This window comes from Trichomonas vaginalis, chromosome III (genome assembly GCF_026262505.1).
Source record: "Trichomonas vaginalis G3 chromosome III, whole genome shotgun sequence".
Lineage (NCBI taxonomy): Eukaryota > Parabasalia > Trichomonadida > Trichomonadidae > Trichomonas > Trichomonas vaginalis.
Window position 1 is genome coordinate 24,051,378 of NC_067205.1, and position 20,359 is coordinate 24,071,736.

Consider the following 20,359-nt stretch of genomic DNA (forward strand, 5'->3'; position numbering starts at 1 on the left):
TCATATTCTTTCTTATAGACTTAATTACAATTTAGAATATTTTTTGATAGCCGATTCTATAATCTCATTCAATTAATACATTGAATCATTTCCCAAAAAAAACAAAACACTTTATTATCAATTTCCTCAATGGTAGTTAGACCCGAATTTATTTTTAACAATTTTCAATTACTCATAAAATTTGACAATGCATATCTTTATTCTATCTATAACACTAATGGCATTTTTTACAAATATTCGTCGATGACGCGAATCCGCATATGCATTAATAAATTAATAATTGGCAATATTATAATATATATTTATCGGCAACGAATTCCTTAAAATGGCTTCATCTTAGTTTTGAATTAGTTTGTGAGCTCATTCAATATATTCAATACATAGTAAAATTTATGAGGAAAATTCAATTAGCTATTGAATTGAATTGAATGCTTCTCTCAATCTGACCGATGGCGGTTTTGTTTTATTATTAATAATGAAGGATGAAACAGTCCTGCGTAAATCACATCCAAGGGAGAAATTCACTCATGAAGAGGATAACAAGATCCTCAAGCTTGTACAGAGATACGGAGAGAACGACTGGAAGAAAGTCGCATCCAAAATGAAAGGTCGTAATGTCAGACAGTGTCGTGAAAGGTTCAAAAACTACTTATCTCCCAACATTGATTGGAGTGGCTGGTCAGAGGATGAAGATAAGCAATTAATTGAAAAATACAGAGAAATGGGTCCAAAATGGAAAGTTCTTTCCAGCTTTTTCCCCAAGAGAACAGAGATCATAGTTAAAAATAGAATGAACAAAATTTTAAGGAAAATTAATAAAGGTAAATATAGAAACACCATGATGCCTGAATACTCCAATCCACAGGCTTCTCACCAAGATGCCAAAAGTGAAGAGGATTATGCCTTGAATCAGTTGGAATTGGAATTCCGCAAGGCTAGAAAATCATTTTTCGAAGTTGCAGGTATTACTCGCAATGATTTTGACCCCAACTTCGAAATCTTGGATACTCCAGAATTTGTCTACTAATTGTTTTGTAAATGTATGTCTATTGGTTATATAATCAACAAAATTCCGCTTCTAATAATGTGTCAAAAATATTATTCAAACAAAAAGTGGCAACAAAATTCTGAGCATATTGATATAATCTTTTTTTAAGAGTTTTTTTAAGAAATAAAGGTTATATTCATAAATAAGATATAACTGTATTTTAATCTGAATTATTATGAAACCTTGAATTTCGGGAGAAATAACCGTTTATTAAGTTTTTTTACGAGCTTTTCAGTTATATTTGGTCGGATTCTGGAAGACAAGTTATATATCCGGTCTTACCGTTTGGTAACTATGTAAACCTCTTATTCTGAAAATTGAACTTCAACCTCATCATAATATTTCTATTAGCAAACAGCACCATATCATCATAACAATATCTTACTTTCTGTTATTTCTATAGGTGTCTGTGTTTTTGCTATTAGTTATTTTGAACTCCTTACAGAAGGACAAGAGAAATCCAATCAGAGTGTCGAAATAAATATCTGAGTGTATTCTAAATGGGAATACAAAATAGTTTGATTTGTCTATTAAAAATGCATCCTTTTGTTCTATGCTTTTATCTGATACAAATTTGTTTCTAATCAGTAAACTCTTAAAAAATCGGTATAATAAAATAACTAGAAATTAATTAATATATTGAATTCCAGAAACTTACGCTGCATTTCAGGTGAAAAAAGATCGTTCAATGAAATAAATGTAGCGAATGGGATGATTTCTAAGCTAAAATGCTTTTTTAGACTCAGAGATATTCCATATTGGTTGTTTCGCTTGACCACGGCTCGATCGTTCTAAGCAATGAAATTCAAAATACCGAAAGGTGTTAGTTTCATTAGAAATACTTAACTGTTATATAATAATATGAGATTTTTATAAAGATCTTTTACTTATAGACAATTTTGTTGTAATATTCGTCATCGACTGCTTCAAGCCATTCAGTAGAAGAATTTTCAGCGAAAGGCTGGATTGATATGTGAGAGAACCATGTGTCCTTTCTAGCGCCATGCCAATGCTTTACTTCTGGTGGGATATCCACGACATCTCCTGGTTTGAGAGGAACTACATCCTTTCCTTCCTCTTGGTACCAACCATAACCACTTGTGCAGAGTAATGTCTGTGGAACACCATGATGGATATGCCAATTGTTTCTGCATCCTGGTTCAAAGGTAACATTGAAAATTCCAGCGCCTTTTGTGGATAGCGCACTTACGTAGCTTTGGCCTATGAAGTATTTAGCGTAAGCATCGTTTGGTGCACCCAAATCAAATTGTCCCAAATAAGGTCTTTCCTTCTTTGGAGCTCCTTTTGGTGTATATCTGATCCAAAGTCCGCCAGCACCAAGTTTGTCGACGGCCTTCAGTTCAAATTCAATAGGAGTTCCCTTTGGGAAGTATGGAGATCTTTCAAAAAGTGTCACCGCATCATTAGAGCCATCAGCGACGGCTGTGAGGCAGACAGAGAGCTCATCAACGATGCCCGCATTGAGGAATGACCAGTTGATGATACCGCCGCCTTGAACACTAATGACTTTGATGTTGAATTTTTCTTTCAACTTCTGTACGAGTAATTTCCAATCCATTTCTTCTTTTCCTGCAATGACATAGGAAATCTGATGTCTTCTGAGGTAGTTCTTGTATTGTGGTGTTGCCTTTTCTGTTAAAACTTCGATGATATGAGCTGGAGGGCGAACATCGTATTGAAGGGAGTTCTCTTTCCATGCAAGTCTTCCTGATGGATCAACAGCGACAAGATATTGCTTGTCCTTTGTCTCTGCGACAAAATCGCCATCTGGAACTTCTGTTTCGTTCTGATTTAACTCTGGAACAGCAAAGTTTGTGAAGTTTTCATCGAATGTTTTACGTCCACAAAGCCATGCATCTGGTTTGTAGGTTTCTGATGTCCATTCGTATTCTTTGCCAACAACAGAAGCTGCTTCTGTATCAAAGAATGAGCCATTGATCTTGCCATCTAAGGCTGTCATCATATGTATGTAGATGAAAGGTCTCTCTTCAGTCATTTTTGAGAAATGAGGTGAAAATTTTGAAGATTTTGAAAATTCTACGATGTGAATTCACACCAATTGAAGATGATTTATGGGGAAATGTTTAAATGAAAAATAATATATTTCATGAAATAGTCTTATTGTTGCTACCAATGTTGAAAATAATCGAAAGATTAAAATTTGATAAAATTAATATCGGACATAGACAAGCATTATATGGTCGTATATGTTACTTAGTTGATTTAAACCTGATTGAATGCATGAGTAGCTTCTAGAAAATAAAATTAAACTCGGAAGAGCAAATGGAGAGTAATATAGAAAATTTATAAGTGATCTCATGATGTAATGTAATTTTTATAAGGTCTATAACACAATTTATTTATCAATGACAGAAAGTCTAGCTTGAAAATTTATATCAAGTAAATATGATAATTGGAGCCATGAAATTGCGATAAATATATTTCAAAATAGAACAACAAATAATAGGAAGTGATAAAATTCAATGAATGGCTTAAAAACATCAATATTTCAACAAACACGACATCTATTTGCATGGGTTAGGACATATTAAACAATACTAAGGAGCTAACATATAAATTGGCACTGATTACTGTTGGAGTAATTAAAAAATATAGAATTAAAATAACAAAATATAATTCCCTTATATATTTGGTTTGATTTTCTGTAATAAAATATTATAATTCATAAAAAGAAAACATTCTGTCTATTTATAATTTTATAATTTTTCCAATATTTTTTCAAAATTCAAAAAATGAATTTGATTTTTAAGATTTTACTGTTTAAATTTTCGATTTTGAAAAAAATTTGGAAGACTAAACTCTATCTTTCTCAATTTCGTGGGCGCACTGCTAAAATGTAGATATAGTACATTTATTTCCCAGAGGAGTAATAATGATTATGGTGTGATTGAGGAATATGGATTTGTTTATTCAATAAAATACAAAGGTTTGAAGAAATATGAAACAACAAAAAACTCTATTTTCATTTATTATAGAAGAAAACCAGTATAATGTTCAGTTTGAGCTGTATTATAAAAAAATATTTCGTTACATTAATGAAGAACTTAGTATAATTAGACAATATGGGATATTTCCACCAAGTGAGAAAGCGGAAACTCATATTAACTTATAGATTTCCAATAAGTAAATGAATTATTTCTAGAAATGCTTGGTAAAAAGTAAAAAAAGTAAGTAAATTTGTAGTAATATAAAGACCGAAAATTTAGAAGCACTTGCGGTGGACGATGGATGGGCCAGCCTCGTCGTATTCCTCCTTGGTGATAACCATCTGTGGGAATGTAGCGAGGGAAGCAAGGATGGAGCCACCGACCCAAACGGCGTACTTACGCTCTTCTGGGGCGACGATCTTGACCTTCATTGTTGGTGGAGCAAGAGCTGTGATTTCCTTGTCAAGACGTTCGGCGATGCCCTGGAACATTGTTGTGCCACCAGAAAGAACGATGTTAGCGTAGAGATCCTTACGAACATCGATATCGCACTTCATGATGGAGTCGAAGAGTGTCTTGTCGATACCATCGTATTCCATACCATCGAAGTATGGCTTGAAGAGCATTTCTGGGCAGCGGAAGCGCTCATTGCCGATTGTGATGACGTTGCCATCTGGAAGTGTGTAGTTGACGTTGATGGAGGAGTCTGTAGCGGCCTTCTCCATTTCAGCATCGAAGTCGAGGGCGACATAGCAAAGCTTCTCCTTGATGTCACGAACGATTTCCTTTTCGGCTGTTGTGTTGAAAGCATTGCCACGCTCTGTGAGAAGCTTGACCATCCAGGCTGTGAGATCACGGCCAGCGAGGTTAAGTCTCATGATGGCGTGTGGAAGGGAGTAACCTTCGTAAATTGGAACTGTGTGGGAAACACCATCACCAGCATCGAAAACGATACCTGTTGTACGGCCAGAGGAGTAGAGAGAAAGAACGGCCTGGATGCCGACATAGAAGGATGGGACGTTAAATGTGTCGAACATGAGGGAGATCATTTTCTCACGGTTAGCCTTTGGGTTGAGTGGGGCTTCTGTAAGAAGAACTGGGTGCTCTGTTGGGTCAACACGAAGTTCGTTGTAGAATGTGTGGTGCCAGATCTTTTCCATATCATCCCAGTTGTTGACGATACCGTGTTCAATTGGGTACTTGAGGATGAGGACACCAGCCTTGGAGCAAGCTTCATCACCAACGAAGACATCCTTGGCGTTGCCACCAACTAATTGTTGTTTGTACTTTGGACGGCCGACAACGGATGGGAAAACAGAGCGTGGGGCTTCATCACCAGAGAAGCCAGCCTTGCACATACCAGAGCCATTATCGATAACGAGTGTCTGAACGTCTTCTTCAGCCATTCCAGAAAAATGAAGTGACTTTTGAAATGGGCAATATTCTCACGTCACTTCCATTCAATTTGGGAAACCTTCTGTCTTTTGTCCCATTTAGTAACTTTTGTGACTGGTTACAGTTCAACTTTGTTTTTGTCTTATTCAATTTTGTATTAGAATGATGTCCAGATAAATTTGATCCACTTGATGAACTTTGTTATTGAGAATTTTGATTTTTTACGGTTAGATGATAATAGCAATCATGCAAGAATATTGTGTGTATAAAAAGATCTTATGAAATCACGGATTGAATTTATTCAACATTTTTTCCAAATTCAATTCACTTGAAAATCATATAACATTAAAGCGAACATGAAACAATTTCATACCATAATAATACGATTCCAAAGGTTTAAATGATTTACTGTTATATTGAAAAATCATGCGTTTTCATACATGTATCATATACCAATGATCTATACATATGAAATATAGATTGCTTTTTACAGATGTTAATTAGTTAACCTTCAAGATATACACTTTCAAGTTCGATGAGTAATCAGAACTCTTAAATATTTGACATATTAATCCATACACATTTTATATTCATTTCTGAGAGACATCAGCTTATAATGTGCAAATTTGTATTTCCTTATTTGTTATTGAATATTAAGGTCTAACCAAGACCCCAAAATATAACAATAGTGGTAGGGTATATTACGAAAGTCTGAATGTTACTCTATACCATTTTTTTTTTAAAATATCGACTGACCAAAATTTTATTTGGCGAATGCACATATCACCATATAAATAATCATATAATCAAGAATAGTTTTTCACTCTGAAAGATGAGAATTGCTACTATTTAGTGAATCGGAACAACAAAGTTAAATAAAAACTTTAAAATTAATTAAATATTATTGCAGCATCAGATTAGCACCATATTTTCGATATGATTTCAGAGTGGGAGTTTTTATAAAATTTCCTTACTGATAGTAATTTCAATTGCATATAAATCAAATTGAATTCAATTAAATTTTAATTGCGTAATTATTTAAATTAATTAAAAATACAAATTTCCTTAAAATAAATGCACGTTTATTGTGACAATTCAATTTTCCCCTTACAAATATTTTCTCATCACATAACAATATACAATATTCTGGAGTCAAATGAATAAATTATATTCAAAAACTCAGTTCTCAAAAGTTTTATATAGTTCAAAACCTTCAATTAATTATTCTTTGTCATTGATATTTATATTATAATTCATTAAAATTGCAATAACTCATAATTGAATTGTTCTCTCAAAATGTGAGCCTTTGTTAATTGTAAACCATTCTAAATATTGAGTAACCAACGAAAAAAAAGACACCCAAAGTTTTCCAAAAAACTATAGTTCCATGTATGCAGTAATACAGCCTTTTTTCTTATCAAATTTTTTTAAGAAGGTATTTTCAGAAATCATTCAAATCATTATGGCTGATAATAACAGCGATCAATCATTGAGTTCTCACGATGAGGTTCAAGATCCAGAAACCCCATACGAAGAACCTCCAAAAGAAGAATCCAAACAAGAAGAAAAACCAGACAAAGTCGAAGGTTCAATTGACCAAAAAGAAGAGGATGACTCTAAGAAGTCAGGATTCTTCAAATTCGATAAAATTACTGAAATTAAAGGCGTTTTGACTCTTAATTTCAAGGAACCTGATCCAGCTTATCTCGAATTATGGGGAACACCACGTTCCTTCACAGAAGAGAAATTCGCAAACCACTTCGTTGTCAAGAGAAAATGGACACAAATCACATTCTCTATCGTATTTTGGATTAATTTAATCCTTGCCCTCATTTTATTCGCATTCACAGATCCAGCTGCCAGAAACAAGCCATTTGAATACAAAGGTCAAGTAATCCCAGCTAAGAATCTCCATTTAGTCGCACTTTATAGTGTTGGCACCTCTGTAGTACTTTGTGCTTTCATTATTTGTCTTCTCCTTATCATCCCTGGCCTCTTTATATGGTGGACCTTCTTATTTGCTGTATTTACATGGGCTGTTATCCTTGTTTTGATCATTATTGGCGGAAATCTCGCTAGCCAGATCTCATTCTCCGTCATTGTTGTTGCCTTCCCAGCACTGTTCGTCTTAAAGATCTGCGGAAAGGTCAAATTCAGCACATGTGTCCTCAAATCGGCCATTCTCGTTGCAAGAAAGTATCCATCTACATTTTTATTCACATTCTTAATGATTTGCGCCCAAACAGGTATCAACTACCTTTACGATATTGGTGTTACAGCTGCCTACTATCATAACATCTCTCCTGGGGTCTACATCTACGCTATTTGGTCATATTTCTTCATTACAGCTACCCTTCGTAACTACGCATACACCGTTGTTGCTGGTGTTGCCTCCTGCTGGTACTTCCTTAACGGCAGCCCACACATGCCACCAGCTCCTCTGATTGTCTCCATCAGACACATGACTGGTCCCACATTTGGCCCAGTTTGCCTCGGCGGCCTCATCCAGTCATTCTGCGATACAATCAACCAGCTCAACGATACACCAGGATCCTCACCAATCTACTGCATTGTTAAATGCATCTGTATGGTCGTCAAATGCATGGTTACTGTTTTCATGGGCATCATCAACAGATTCGCGCTCATCTACTGCGCCATGTTTGGTGTTGATACACAGAACGCGACAAAGAGATGGTACCAACAAAAGTCAAGAAAGATGGTCAACCAATGCATTTTACATACAGTTTTACAGGCAACATTCGATACAGATGCATGGATTTCATCATCACTTTGCGGTGCTGTTGCTTCTTATTTCGCTTACAAGAAGTTCGGAAAAGGATCATCAGAGTTCAACTTCGCAACAGTTACAGGAACATTCTTCGGAAAACAGGCAATCACTTTGTTGTCTGCTCCAATCATCACAATGTCTGATGCTTTGTTTGTTGGTTTCGGCGAAGCTCCACAGAGATTGGACTCTGGCGCTTCTGAGATTATGGATTTGTTTGATGAGGAAAACAAGCAGCTCTTCAGAAAGGAAATCGATGAACAACTTAATGGTCCTGATGAGAAGAAGTTCTGCTGCTGCTAAAATCAATAAATTTTTATTTCTATGTCGTTATAAAAATTAGTATTTTTTTTTCTCCAAATGAACAAATTTTAGAAAGGTTGACTTCTATTCATTGAAGAATTATCCTTTTTGACTTACTAATGGTTTTATGTGATTCCCATCACATAAAAATATCACCTTTCAGCTACTACAACACAGCATTTTGATCATTTCTTCCACAGTTTTTTCTTGCTTTCGACATTTTTTTTGGGAGATTGTATGTATAAATTTTTGTAATTTCTTTTTGAGTTTAGAAGTATTTTTTTCCCATCTAAGAATGGAGATGAACTTTATCTCAATACTAGGCAACAAAGTGAAGGTGGATTACAATTAATTCCTTAACACCTTACATTAAACTAAATTACATCAAAAAAATTGCACCATTCATGCCATTATAGCTAGTTATTTTTTACTCATTCAAGTGGATTTTTTTTTAATTTTCAAAATGACTTAACAAATTCTAAGAATTCCTTTGCCTCATATAAGTCTATTACATCATGGTCATATCAATCTAACTCATCTACACGACTCAAATTTCCATTTGGAGGATTATTTTTCATGACATAATCTAAGGGGTACACTAACAAAAAGGATTTCTTCTGCATTCGAAATTTTTTTTTGAGTCGGAAAATTTTAGATCATTGTTTGCTGAAAACTCAGTGTTAGAAGAATATGTGTGATTAGATATTTTAAATTCTTAACAGTATTTCATTAGAGATGAGCTCAGTTTTACTTCAAATTCCTTGAAATTTATGAGATCAAATAAGATTTCGGTCATCAAGATATTATCTTACGCGATTATGCATTAATAGCCTCATATGAGATGATAAAATACATCACATCCCAAAATACTCATAATTTTTTGAGTTTAAATTTTATCAAAAAAATTGCGATTATATCAAAGCTTCATGGGATTAATATTTATTCAAACAACGAAAAATAGTTCATGGGATTAGTACCCATAACTAAATTCTTGTGGATCAGAATTTGAATCATCATAAAAATCAATTGTTGGAAGTGGATTGGAGTTGATACATGAGACATAATCAAGATTTGTCGGTTCATAAGTGAAATCTTGCTTTTGTTCTTCAATTTCGATTTCATCAATTGAACTGTCGACGAGAATAAGTTCAATAGTGTTGGATGAGTTATTGGAGCATGTTCTGATCTCTCCGTTAACAGATTCCATGATATTGAAAGAATTATCTTGCATTCTGTTAAGAAGATCAAGCATTGACTCGTCAAATGGGTTATGTAACCTTTCAATGTTTTCCAAGACCTTGGATAAGAAGTGCGAAACTTCTGGAGAGACTTTGGCTAAAGCTTTTAACATCGGAGAATCAATGTAACTTCTGATCTCTTTGGTTGCCTTTTTCATAACATCTGGCTGCATACTGGCAAAATATGATGCCAATGAACTGATCTCTAACAACAATCTCTTGGGATCATGAAGAAGGAAAGAGTCAAAATTCTTGACAAATAAGAACAAAACAGATGCATGGGTGATGCCGAGATCCGAAAGACTAATGTGATCACTTAGAATTTGTCCATTATAAATAAGAACCATATTTTTGGTTGGAGCTGAGAGTTGGTTGAACATTTCGTCCTTAACCTCTGCTACTGTTAGTGGCTCTTCAAATGGGATGAAAAAATCATGATTGGGGAGCATACGCACGATGTAACAATTCATTGAAAACTAATTTGCAAAATTTTGAATAAAGGTATTTCAATTTTTTGTATTTTTTGTATTTGATAATAATTATTAGACTTATTCCGTATATATAAAAGTTATTAATATTTAAGAGAATTTTGAAAATTTAGGTTCCATTTTGAAAGCGAGATCATATTTTGAAAGGAAACATTACAGTTCGAAATTTATATATATCGAATGCTAATTAATATTTTATTTAATATTTCTAGGTTGGTCACTTTGTGATTGAGAAAAATTGAAAGATCTCAGAATTCTTTTTACGTCCAATTGATTTAAAAAAAATCGAGATATTATGCATTAAAACACGAAGTAAGTACAATCAGAAATAAATAATTCGAATTTTCTAAAATTCAAATGCAGAACAAATTTCCTATTTACTTATATGGAGATAATAGTATAGATTCGGAATTTTCATCCAAATAGAAAATTCGTTCTTATTTCAAAATTTCAATTGTTTTATTTTGCTCAATTGGAATTTCTAAACTCTAAATTTTAAGCAAAGGTGAAATATCAATGAAAAAGATTTCCTTAACTGCAAAAATAAGAATTTTGAATTTTGTTTGAATCTGCTTGTTATTACCTCGAATAATATGCATTGATTTACACTCTTGAAAGTCTATTCATGCAGGAATCTAGACTTGAAATAAAGTTCTAATTGAAGTAATTTCGTATTGATTTCGAGATCTTCTGACTTATAAATTTAAAAAATTTTGGCCTACAAACCGTACATATTGTCCTCTCATTCAACCGAATAAAAATATTAGGTATCATGAAGCTTGTGATTTCTTTGATCAAAAAAATCGATATTAGTTTCAAACATGAGAGTAGAAAAAGAATCTTGAATAAAATTATTAGTATCCTCAATTAATAAAAAAAGTAATCAATGGTTATTAAATATATAACTAATATGACTGTGACTATAATTCATCAAATAATTTGAAAGAATGTTATTCAAAAATTGATTTGATTGAAATTGAAAATCTAATTAATTTAATTATATATTAGTCAATTATTAATAATTTAAGATAAACTTTTTATGTATCAATTTTTAATCAAAATTTCTTTTATGTAAATTTAATATATATAGATTACTCGATTTCAAATAAATTTATTAAACTTGTCGTTAAACATTTCAGATATTTACATTTTATAATTTTAACATTCAATTTTAAATTTGCCAATATTTTACTATTTGAAACATCTAATAATTAGAGTATATTTGTTAAATTTTTTTGATGACTTTCATCTCAATTGTTAGAATGAATATAGTTATATCGTCTAAGGTGTTTATTCATTATTCAACACTAATTTTTTTAAAAAAGATTGTTGTAACGTCGGAAAAATAACTCCGTAGCATAAATTTAACTTGTAGCACCCGTATTTTTCAATAAAACTGGGTTATTTTTGATAGCCATACTACTCTACATCTGTTTATATGCATACAGCCGTGATGATACATGAAAATTCCAAACCTAAATTCTTAATTTCAAGATAATCATCAAAACTCAAGTTTGTATAATAAGCGTAGATATTGCATGCTTATCCAATATCCTCTTAATACATATAAAACATTTTGGTTAACTCGGCAAATTGAAGTTAATAAGAATCTAATTTTTGAGATATCGTTGGTAAAATCACCCCAAATTTCACCAGTGTGGAGCTCATCTGATATAGAGCAAATTCTATTTCAAAAGTTTGCTCATTTGTATTCAAAAATTCCTCTGCTACAAGTTAAAATTCCCACTTTTGGGTTATTTTTTCGACGTTAATCTATGAAATATTAATTAGCTTCAAACAATAAATTTAATTATATTATTTACAAAACAATTTAATTGGCCTCTTCGAATCCAAATGGGGTATCATTAAATTCGTTTACATCCCAATAGGAATCAAGATCGAGTGGGCCTTTAGTTTTGAGTGCATCTGTTATTAGCTCATCAAACATCTTATCTGTTGGCATTTGAGATATCTGGATTGGTAGCTCTGCTTTGGTTAAAATCTCAACCTTTGGTATTTCTTTGATTTGAGCTTTAGGTTTGTCTTTTTCTGCAAGTAACTGCTTACAATGGTTCTTGACCTGGACAACAGTATGGTTAGGGAATGAAGTTTGGATGACGTTCCACTTTTTGCCAAAATCGTGATACTTCTGCATTAATAATGCATTTTCTTCTTCTGTCCATTCTTTGCTTGCAGCATGCTTGCAGAGGACGTGCCGCCATCTATCTCTGCATTGTTGTACATTTCTACCTGGCATCAATGATGCAATTGTTACCCAATTAGTATGCTTACATTCTGTAATTAGATAGGTTAGTAGCTTATCTTCTTCATGGGAAAACTTCACTGACTTGAACTTACGTTTCTCTTCTGACATTAAAAAATTATAATAAAAAGGAGATTTTAAATGATTCAATTTTTTGTGACAACAGATTTTAGATTTTCAATACTTTGATTTAAAGATTTGAAACAAACGTCAAAATTTGTGTTAAAATGTCTTTTAAATTTTGATCGAATGCGGATATTAATAATATGCTACTTTCATCTCGTAGAATCAGAACGATAATTTCGTAAACTTAACAATTTGGAAATGAGAGCTTACGGTTTTTCCCTGCTTTCAATTTTTCATTTAAAATTTTGAAATTGATTTTAAATCGGATTATTAATTAAGTAATATAATTCTTAAAAATTATAAAAATAATTTGTTATTTCTCAAATTATCATGTTATAGACCGAAAATAGATTTTTTCGGTTTTCTCTTCAAATAATTGAAAGAATGATACTATTATAGGTTTATTATATTATATAGCATATAATCATGCTATAGCCGAAAATTATAAGTTTTGAGAAGATTGAATATAACACAAATAAATTTGAATGTAAGTTAAATTGCTTGTTGTTTTTAATATCTATTTAATGAGAAATCCAATATTGCAAAATTCAAATTGAATGATTGAAAGAACAGAAAAAGTCATTCTTTTCAATTTCGAATATGTTTCATTGTATTTATAATTATATGGCAAATAAGATATTTAAACTTGATTTTTGAAGGAAAATTCACAAAATTGAATAAATTTAAATAATTTTTATTCAAAAATAAACTAGTTATTTGAGTTTAATACTAATTATCTATTCAAACTACAAAGTTTGTAATTTAAAATATTTTGTGAGATCAGATTGAATTAATTCAAGGTTCTTTTTAATTAATATTCATGACCATATTACGCATTTTCGAACATTCTAAACCAAATATATAAAAATGGGAGACGAATGTTAAATTTGCTAGACATGGGGGAGTTGTCTGCAAAGTTTTAGCTCTTATCTCTAACAAAAAATTAATTTTTAAAAAAATGACCGAATACGTTTCACAGCGAGAAAAAAATAAAAGTCAAGATAGAATTTTCTAGACATAAAGAAGTTGTTTACCGAGTTTTAGCTCTTATCTCTAACAAAAAATTAATTTTTAAAAAAATGACCGAATACGTTTCACAGCGAGAAAAAAATAAAAGTCAAGATAGAATTTTCTAGACATAAAGAAGTTGTTTACCGAGTTTTAGCTCTTATCTCTAACAAAAAATTAATTTTTAAAAAAATGACCGAATACGTTTCACAGCGAGAAAAAAATAAAACTGTACACTGATTTTCATTTTCATTTCCAGTCACTTTACTTATTATTTTTTCTTTTTTTCATTTTAATTATAAATTATTTCATAATACGTTTATTTACGTTACCATTTTCTTTATTCTTTTGAATTCCATACTAGACACTTATAGAATATTTTGATTGTTAACGTACTTCATTAGAATGAATCCTTACAAAGGGTATGTCGATCGAATTTACCTAATTGGTATTTCCAATCAGATTGAAGAAGGTAAAATGACATGGGAAGAAGCTTGCACCCATGTTCCCATCGCCCCAACCCTTCAATCAAATGATTTCAAATATTTAGATGTTTCAAAATCTTTTTTACAAAATCAATTTAGCTTACAGAATATCCCATTGCCTAAAGGCAAGAAAGGTCGTAGGGTCAATCCCTACGACCAAATCAAAGCTCTTGCTGTGATACATGACCACTGGGCCTTTCCCTGTGGTCAAACAAAACAATGGAAACGTTTGAAATTACAACAAATTGATGTATCTTATAGAGAAGTACGCAGATACTTCAAAGAAAATCATTTCACCAAGACGCGATTAGAGCATGCCGGGCCAGAAACAGCAGTAAGATATTGGGCGCTTTCACCCAATCTTATCTGGCACGCAGATGTTCATTATTTTAGGGGTGTTCGTGGACAGTATATTTATGGCATAATCGACGATTTTAGCCGCAAAGTCCTAGCGTGTATACAAATACCAGATATGCTGGCAGCGACGACAGCGAACGTTGCGGCTTCCGCTTCATTGAATTTGGCGCCCCTTATTGTTTCTGGACCGACAACGGTTCAGAAAATAGGGGCGCCTTTCAAGATCTACTTGATCTTTGGGCGTCCAATGGCGGCATACAGACTCTCATTCTCCCTACCAAAATGGGAAGATTGAGAGATTCTGGCCGACATTGGAGCGCTGCCAAAGCATTCAGGCCATTCCTGCCTTTATTTGGGAGTACAATAATAACACACCGCATGAAGATCTCCCAATTAATCCATTAACTGGAACAAATTACACGCCAAATCAAATGTATCAGCTGAAACCGAAATACACAAATGCAGATACAGAAAGGTTGTGGCAAATATGGGATACAGATACAGGCATGACCGCTGTTGACACATTCACAGCGTAATAATAAACATAATTTTTTAATTTCATTTTTAACAAGTTTTTTAAATGTATGTAATGAATAATTCATTAGAATATGATAATGCACATTGTAACAGAATAGAACAATCACCAAATTTTTTTTGAAATTAAAAAATAAAAGTAAAAAGTATAAAGTAATCTAACCAAAAAAGATATTTAAAAGAATTTTGGAAAAAACAGAATAAGGATAATGATATTATTTTAGATACACAATCGATGTACTGAAGAATAATCCGGTAAAATGATGATATAAAATTAGAATATTTTACAAGTAGCTAAAAGAATAAAACTATAATATAAAATAAATGAAGTTTAATGAAACAATAAAGGTTAAATAAATAATAAAGATTTTTATTTTATATCAGTATTGAGAAGAAGTAACAGCTGACACTTGGTAGACAACTTCTTTATGTCTAGAAAATTCTATCTTGACTTTTATTTTTCTCGCTGTGAAACGTATTCGGTCATTTTTTTAAAAATTAATTTTTTGTTAGAGATAAGAGCTAAAACTCGGTAAACAACTTCTTTATGTCTAGAAAATTCTATCTTGACTTTTATTTTTTTCTCGCTGTGAAACGTATTCGGTCATTTTTTTAAAAATTAATTTTTTGTTAGAGATAAGAGCTAAAACTCGGTAAACAACTTCTTTATGTCTAGAAAATTCTATCTTGACTTTTATTTTTTTCTCGCTGTGAAACGTATTCGGTCTTTTTTTTAAAAATTAATTTTTTGTTAGAGATAAGAGCTAAAACTCGGTAAACAACTTCTTTATGTCTAGAAAATTCTATCTTGCCTTTTATTTTTTTCTCGCTGTGAAACGTATTCGGTCATTTTTTTAAAAATTAATTTTTTGTTAGAGATAAGAGCTAAAACTCGGTAAACAACTTCTTTATGTCTAGAAAATTCTATCTTGACTTTTATTTTTTTCTCGCTGTGAAACGTATTCGGTCATTTTTTTAAAAATTAATTTTTTGTTAGAGATAAGAGCTAAAACTCGGTAAACAACTTCTTTATGTCTAGAAAATTCTATCTTGACTTTTATTTTTTTCTCGCTGTGAAACGTATTCGGTCATTTTTTTAAAAATTAATTTTTTGTTAGAGATAAGAGCTAAAACTCGGTAAACAACTTCTTTATGTCTAGAAAATTCTATCTTGACTTTTATTTTTTTCTCGCTGTGAAACGTATTCGGTCATTTTTTTAAAAATTAATTTTTTGTTAGAGATAAGAGCTAAAACTCGGTAAACAACTTCTTTATGTCTAGAAAATTCTATCTTGACTTTTATTTTTTTCTCGCTGTGAAACGTATTCGGTCATTTTTTTAAAAATTAATTTTTTGTTAGAGATAAGAGCTAAAACTCGGTAAACAACTTCTTTATGTCTAGAAAATTCTATCTTGACTTTTATTTTTTTCTCGCTGTGAAACGTATTCGGTCATTTTTTTTAAAAATTAATTTTTTGTTAGAGATAAGAGCTAAAACTCGGTAAACAACTTCTTTATGTCTAGAAAATTCTATCTTGACTTTTATTTTTTTCTCGCTGTGAAACGTATTCGGTCATTTTTTTAAAAATTAATTTTTTGTTAGAGATAAGAGCTAAAACTCGGTAAACAACTTCTTTATGTCTAGAAAATTCTATCTTGACTTTTATTTTTTTCTCGCTGTGAAACGTATTCGGTCATTTTTTTAAAAATTAATTTAATGTTAGAGATAAGAGCTAAAACTCGGTAAACAACTTCTTTATGTCTAGAAAATTCTATCTTGACTTTTATTTTTTTCTCGCTGTGAAACGTATTCGGTCATTTTTTTAAAAATTAATTTTTTGTTAGAGATAAGAGCTAAAACTCGGTAAACAACTTCTTTATGTCTAGAAAATTCTATCTTGACTTTTATTTTTTTCTCGCTGTGAAACGTATTCGGTCTTTTTTTTAAAAATTAATTTTTTGTTAGAGATAAGAGCTAAAACTTTGCAGACAACTCCCCCATGTCTAGCAAATTTAACATTCGTCTCCCATTTTTATATATTTGGTTTAGAATGTTCGAAAATGCGTAATATGGTCATGAATATTAATTAAAAAGAACCTTGAATTAATTCAATCTGATCTCACAAAATATTTTAAATTACAAACTTTGTAGTTTGAATAGATAATTAGTATTAAACTCAAATAACTAGTTTATTTTTGAATAAAAATTATTTAAATTTATTCAATTTTGTGAATTTTCCTTCAAAAATCAAGTTTAAATATCTTATTTGCCATATAATTATAAATACAATGAAACATATTCGAAATTGAAAAGAATGACTTTTTCTGTTCTTTCAATCATTCAATTTGAATTTTGCAATATTGGATTTCTCATTAAATAGATATTAAAAACAACAAGCAATTTAACTTACATTCAAATTTATTTGTGTTATATTCAATCTTCTCAAAACTTATAATTTTCGGCTATAGCATGATTATATGCTATATAATATAATAAACCTATAATAGTATCATTCTTTCAATTATTTGAAGAGAAAACCGAAAAAATCTATTTTCGGTCTATAACATTAACAAAATTGAATAGAATTGAATTTGATGTAAAATTTTTTCGGATGTCTTATAATTGTTTTATGCTTTATTTTTTAAAATCAGATCTTTAATTTGATTCTACTCATCCTTGCCTTATTTATTTTTCTTAAGGGTGCACACGAGAGGATCATGTAAACTTCAGAATTTAGAACCTTATTTTTAGGCATTATCTTGGCTACCTATTTAGGCTCGAAAAGCAAAAAATATCAAAAAATACAACTTGACTCCATTATGACCCTTTCATGGAGGTAGTTTTTATCCGCTAGTATTTTCCCTTTGAATCTCTTTACAATTCGAAATCAAATTCAAAACTCAGTAGAAGAAAGGAAGAATCGACTTACTACGGTTGTAATACGAATAAATACATATATTTAATTATTTTTATTTACATAATAATTGTTTGAAGCTCATATTCCAACAAATTTTTAAATAAAAACATTAAAATGTTGAAAATGTTCATATATTTTAATAGAGTTTTGGCACTTTATTGAGGAATTACTACATACATAGTCGAACTGAACTTGATATTTTGAAATTTAAATTATTTATCAAAATTAAAATTTAACTTGAAATTTATAATTATTTAGTCATATTTTGCATAATTCTAAGTAGATTTTGTAAAAAATCAAGAAAAATTTTAACGTGCTTTGTTTTTTCTTTTTTATAATAATACATATTATTATATAATTAACATATTCATAATGTTTCACCCTTTCAAAAATATAATACTCCTCCTCTCAAATAAACGTACATACGGGTGCACCCTTAAACGATTATAATTTCGTAAAATTTTCACCAAGTCTCTCATTTTACCACAATTATGAGCACACTGTTTTCTCCATTAGTCATTGATAAAAGAAAACATCTTTTTAACCCATTAATTTCAATATTTTCTTATGATGGTTTTATCAACATTTATTTATTCTTTTATTATTATTTTTTAATTTAATTTCACATAAACTCTCGATACCTCTACGATCAAATCCAAAATATTTCATTTACAAATCTGATCTCACCAAAAGTATTGTATTTTCAACCATATTAAGAGACTTATCAATTCCTTGTTAGCTTGTATTCAAAGATTCACTCTTGATTTCTCGAGACATATTATATCATTTTGAGAATTAACTGACTCAAATGTTCTTGCATAAAATAAGTTTCAATAAACTTATTATGCTATAATTACACCTCATTTGCATATATCTTTTTCTCTAGTGAGTTAATATTTTATTTCTGAAATTTTGAACTTTCAAATGTTTTCCAACTCTTCAACTGATTAACGATTATACTCCAGCCATTCTTATTGAAATGCCAAATAGGATCCTATTTGAACAATCAATTTATTGAACCTTACGAAAAACCATAGAGAATCGTGTGGACTACAGCAATCTTGCATATCGATAATTACATAAGACAAAGAAATCTTAATTCTAATTAGTATCATTCAATTTTCAGAAAGGCACCACTGAGGCTTGTTTGATTACAAAATATTAAAAAGTGACACCGATCATAGTCTCAAAATTTAAAAGGTTTTTGCCAAGCTGTGATGTTTCTACATCATACTTAAGAAATTCAGTTGATCAAAATGAAGCAGTTAATATCACTGGATATAATGGAATTTCTATTGGCTTTTCTCCTATTCGCAAAGGAAATCCATATTTTGAAGCTCAAAGTTATTCTGGGAAAGGAAATTTCGTTGTTGGTTTCAAAATAGGCTCTTCACAAATACTTGTATCCCCTAAGGGAGAAAAGACATTTTATGTATATGATTATGTTTGGAGATTCACTGATGAATCTTTACATCAGAATAGCACAAATTATTATTTCCATCTAAAACACTCATTTCCAACAAATGAGACAATTGGTGTCGGTCTTTGCATCGAAAATAAAACATTTGTCGTTGTACATAATGATACCTTTGAAGTAGTTAATATTCACTATGATGACAACAGCCAAGTGGTCCCTATTGTACGTGAAATACAGGTTGACAATACTTGGGATAATATATCTTTTAATTTTGGAACAAAATTTCCTTTTAAGTATAATTTTCCTGGATTTAGTCCTTTTTGTTTAGCCCAACATTTATGTATTCCGACATATCAAAACAGACTTATTCAATCTTTAAATCTAGGTCTAATTGCTGTTTTTATCTTGTTATAATTTTTTAATCTAAACTTTGTTAATTCCATATTTGTTTTTCCAGTAATAGCCCTTAAATTATCCATTTCTTTTATGTATATTTCTTATTTGAAATTTTCATATTGATTTTTGAATATCAAAGACAATAATATTCATCATCTAATTACTTGTACTAAACAATCAAAGATGAACTTTTTATCAATTTGTTAATTTTCAAATTGCTCAATATTTTGAAAATTTCGATAGCTCATTTGAATGGAAACTTGGTTTCCCAAAAATTAAACTAAATGGATATTCATATATCAAATTCTTCAGGCATGGAGAAAGTGTCAATCCCGATCACGCTCTGAAAATTCCATTTCCCATTACCTTGTTGACGAATCAAAAGGGATTGAAAATGTCAGTATTGCTACTACACATAACACAAAAATATACACATTTTTCAATCCTTGCAAAGGCAAGCTTGATTGCACACCCTACAGAATATATCTCACCAAAGGCGAATACAAATTCGAGCTTTGGGGATCAGGACAAATCAATAATAGTAATGCAGGGTACGTCTCTGGGTATATAACATTACGTGAAGGCAGACAATTTTATTTACTTATCGGAATTCATAACGGAACTTTTAA

At 31.0% G+C, this 20,359-nt stretch overlaps 6 protein-coding genes and 1 pseudogene across 7 annotated transcripts, besides 3 other annotated features; 3 read left to right on the forward strand and 4 right to left on the reverse strand.

Annotated features, from left to right (window-relative positions):
- Positions 1–431: 431 nt before the first annotated feature.
- Positions 432–1,201, forward strand: TVAGG3_0754260 (RNA polymerase II transcription regulator recruiting protein; the record flags this gene model as incomplete). Its single annotated transcript, XM_001330803.2, has 1 exon — positions 476–1,027. The coding sequence occupies one exon, from the start codon at positions 476–478 to the stop codon at positions 1,025–1,027; it is 552 nt and encodes a 183-aa protein (XP_001330839.1).
- A 730-nt stretch (positions 1,202–1,931) lies between these two features.
- TVAGG3_0754270 (cupin domain-containing protein family) lies at positions 1,932–3,344 on the reverse strand (the record flags this gene model as incomplete). The annotated part of the gene is made up of 1 exon (XM_001330804.1): positions 1,932–3,065. The coding sequence occupies one exon, from the start codon at positions 3,063–3,065 to the stop codon at positions 1,932–1,934; it is 1,134 nt and encodes a 377-aa protein (XP_001330840.1).
- A 922-nt stretch (positions 3,345–4,266) lies between these two features.
- Positions 4,267–5,445, reverse strand: TVAGG3_0754280 (actin; the record flags this gene model as incomplete). The annotated part of the gene is made up of 1 exon (XM_001330805.2): positions 4,293–5,423. One exon carries the CDS (start codon positions 5,421–5,423, stop codon positions 4,293–4,295), a length of 1,131 nt encoding a protein of 376 aa, XP_001330841.1.
- A 1,429-nt stretch (positions 5,446–6,874) lies between these two features.
- On the forward strand, positions 6,875–8,527 carry TVAGG3_0754290 (choline transmembrane transporter protein; the record flags this gene model as incomplete). The annotated part of the gene is made up of 1 exon (XM_001330806.1): positions 6,875–8,500. The coding sequence occupies one exon, from the start codon at positions 6,875–6,877 to the stop codon at positions 8,498–8,500; it is 1,626 nt and encodes a 541-aa protein (XP_001330842.1).
- A 298-nt stretch (positions 8,528–8,825) lies between these two features.
- TVAGG3_0754300 (ubiquitin-like family) lies at positions 8,826–10,232 on the reverse strand (the record flags this gene model as incomplete). The annotated part of the gene is made up of 1 exon (XM_001330807.1): positions 9,471–10,208. One exon carries the CDS (start codon positions 10,206–10,208, stop codon positions 9,471–9,473), a length of 738 nt encoding a protein of 245 aa, XP_001330843.1.
- A 1,088-nt stretch (positions 10,233–11,320) lies between these two features.
- On the reverse strand, positions 11,321–12,668 carry TVAGG3_0754310 (RNA polymerase II transcription regulator recruiting protein; the record flags this gene model as incomplete). Its single annotated transcript, XM_001330808.2, has 1 exon — positions 12,058–12,600. The coding sequence occupies one exon, from the start codon at positions 12,598–12,600 to the stop codon at positions 12,058–12,060; it is 543 nt and encodes a 180-aa protein (XP_001330844.1).
- Positions 12,669–12,948: 280 nt separating this feature from the next.
- Positions 12,949–13,786: a mobile genetic element.
- A 314-nt stretch (positions 13,787–14,100) lies between these two features.
- TVAGG3_0754330 lies at positions 14,101–14,870 on the forward strand (annotated as a pseudogene). The gene has a single exon. A coding segment is annotated over exon 1 (770 nt).
- A 1,854-nt stretch (positions 14,871–16,724) lies between these two features.
- Positions 16,725–17,565: a mobile genetic element.
- A 134-nt stretch (positions 17,566–17,699) lies between these two features.
- Positions 17,700–18,353: a mobile genetic element.
- The last annotated feature ends 2,006 nt before the right edge of the window (positions 18,354–20,359 follow it).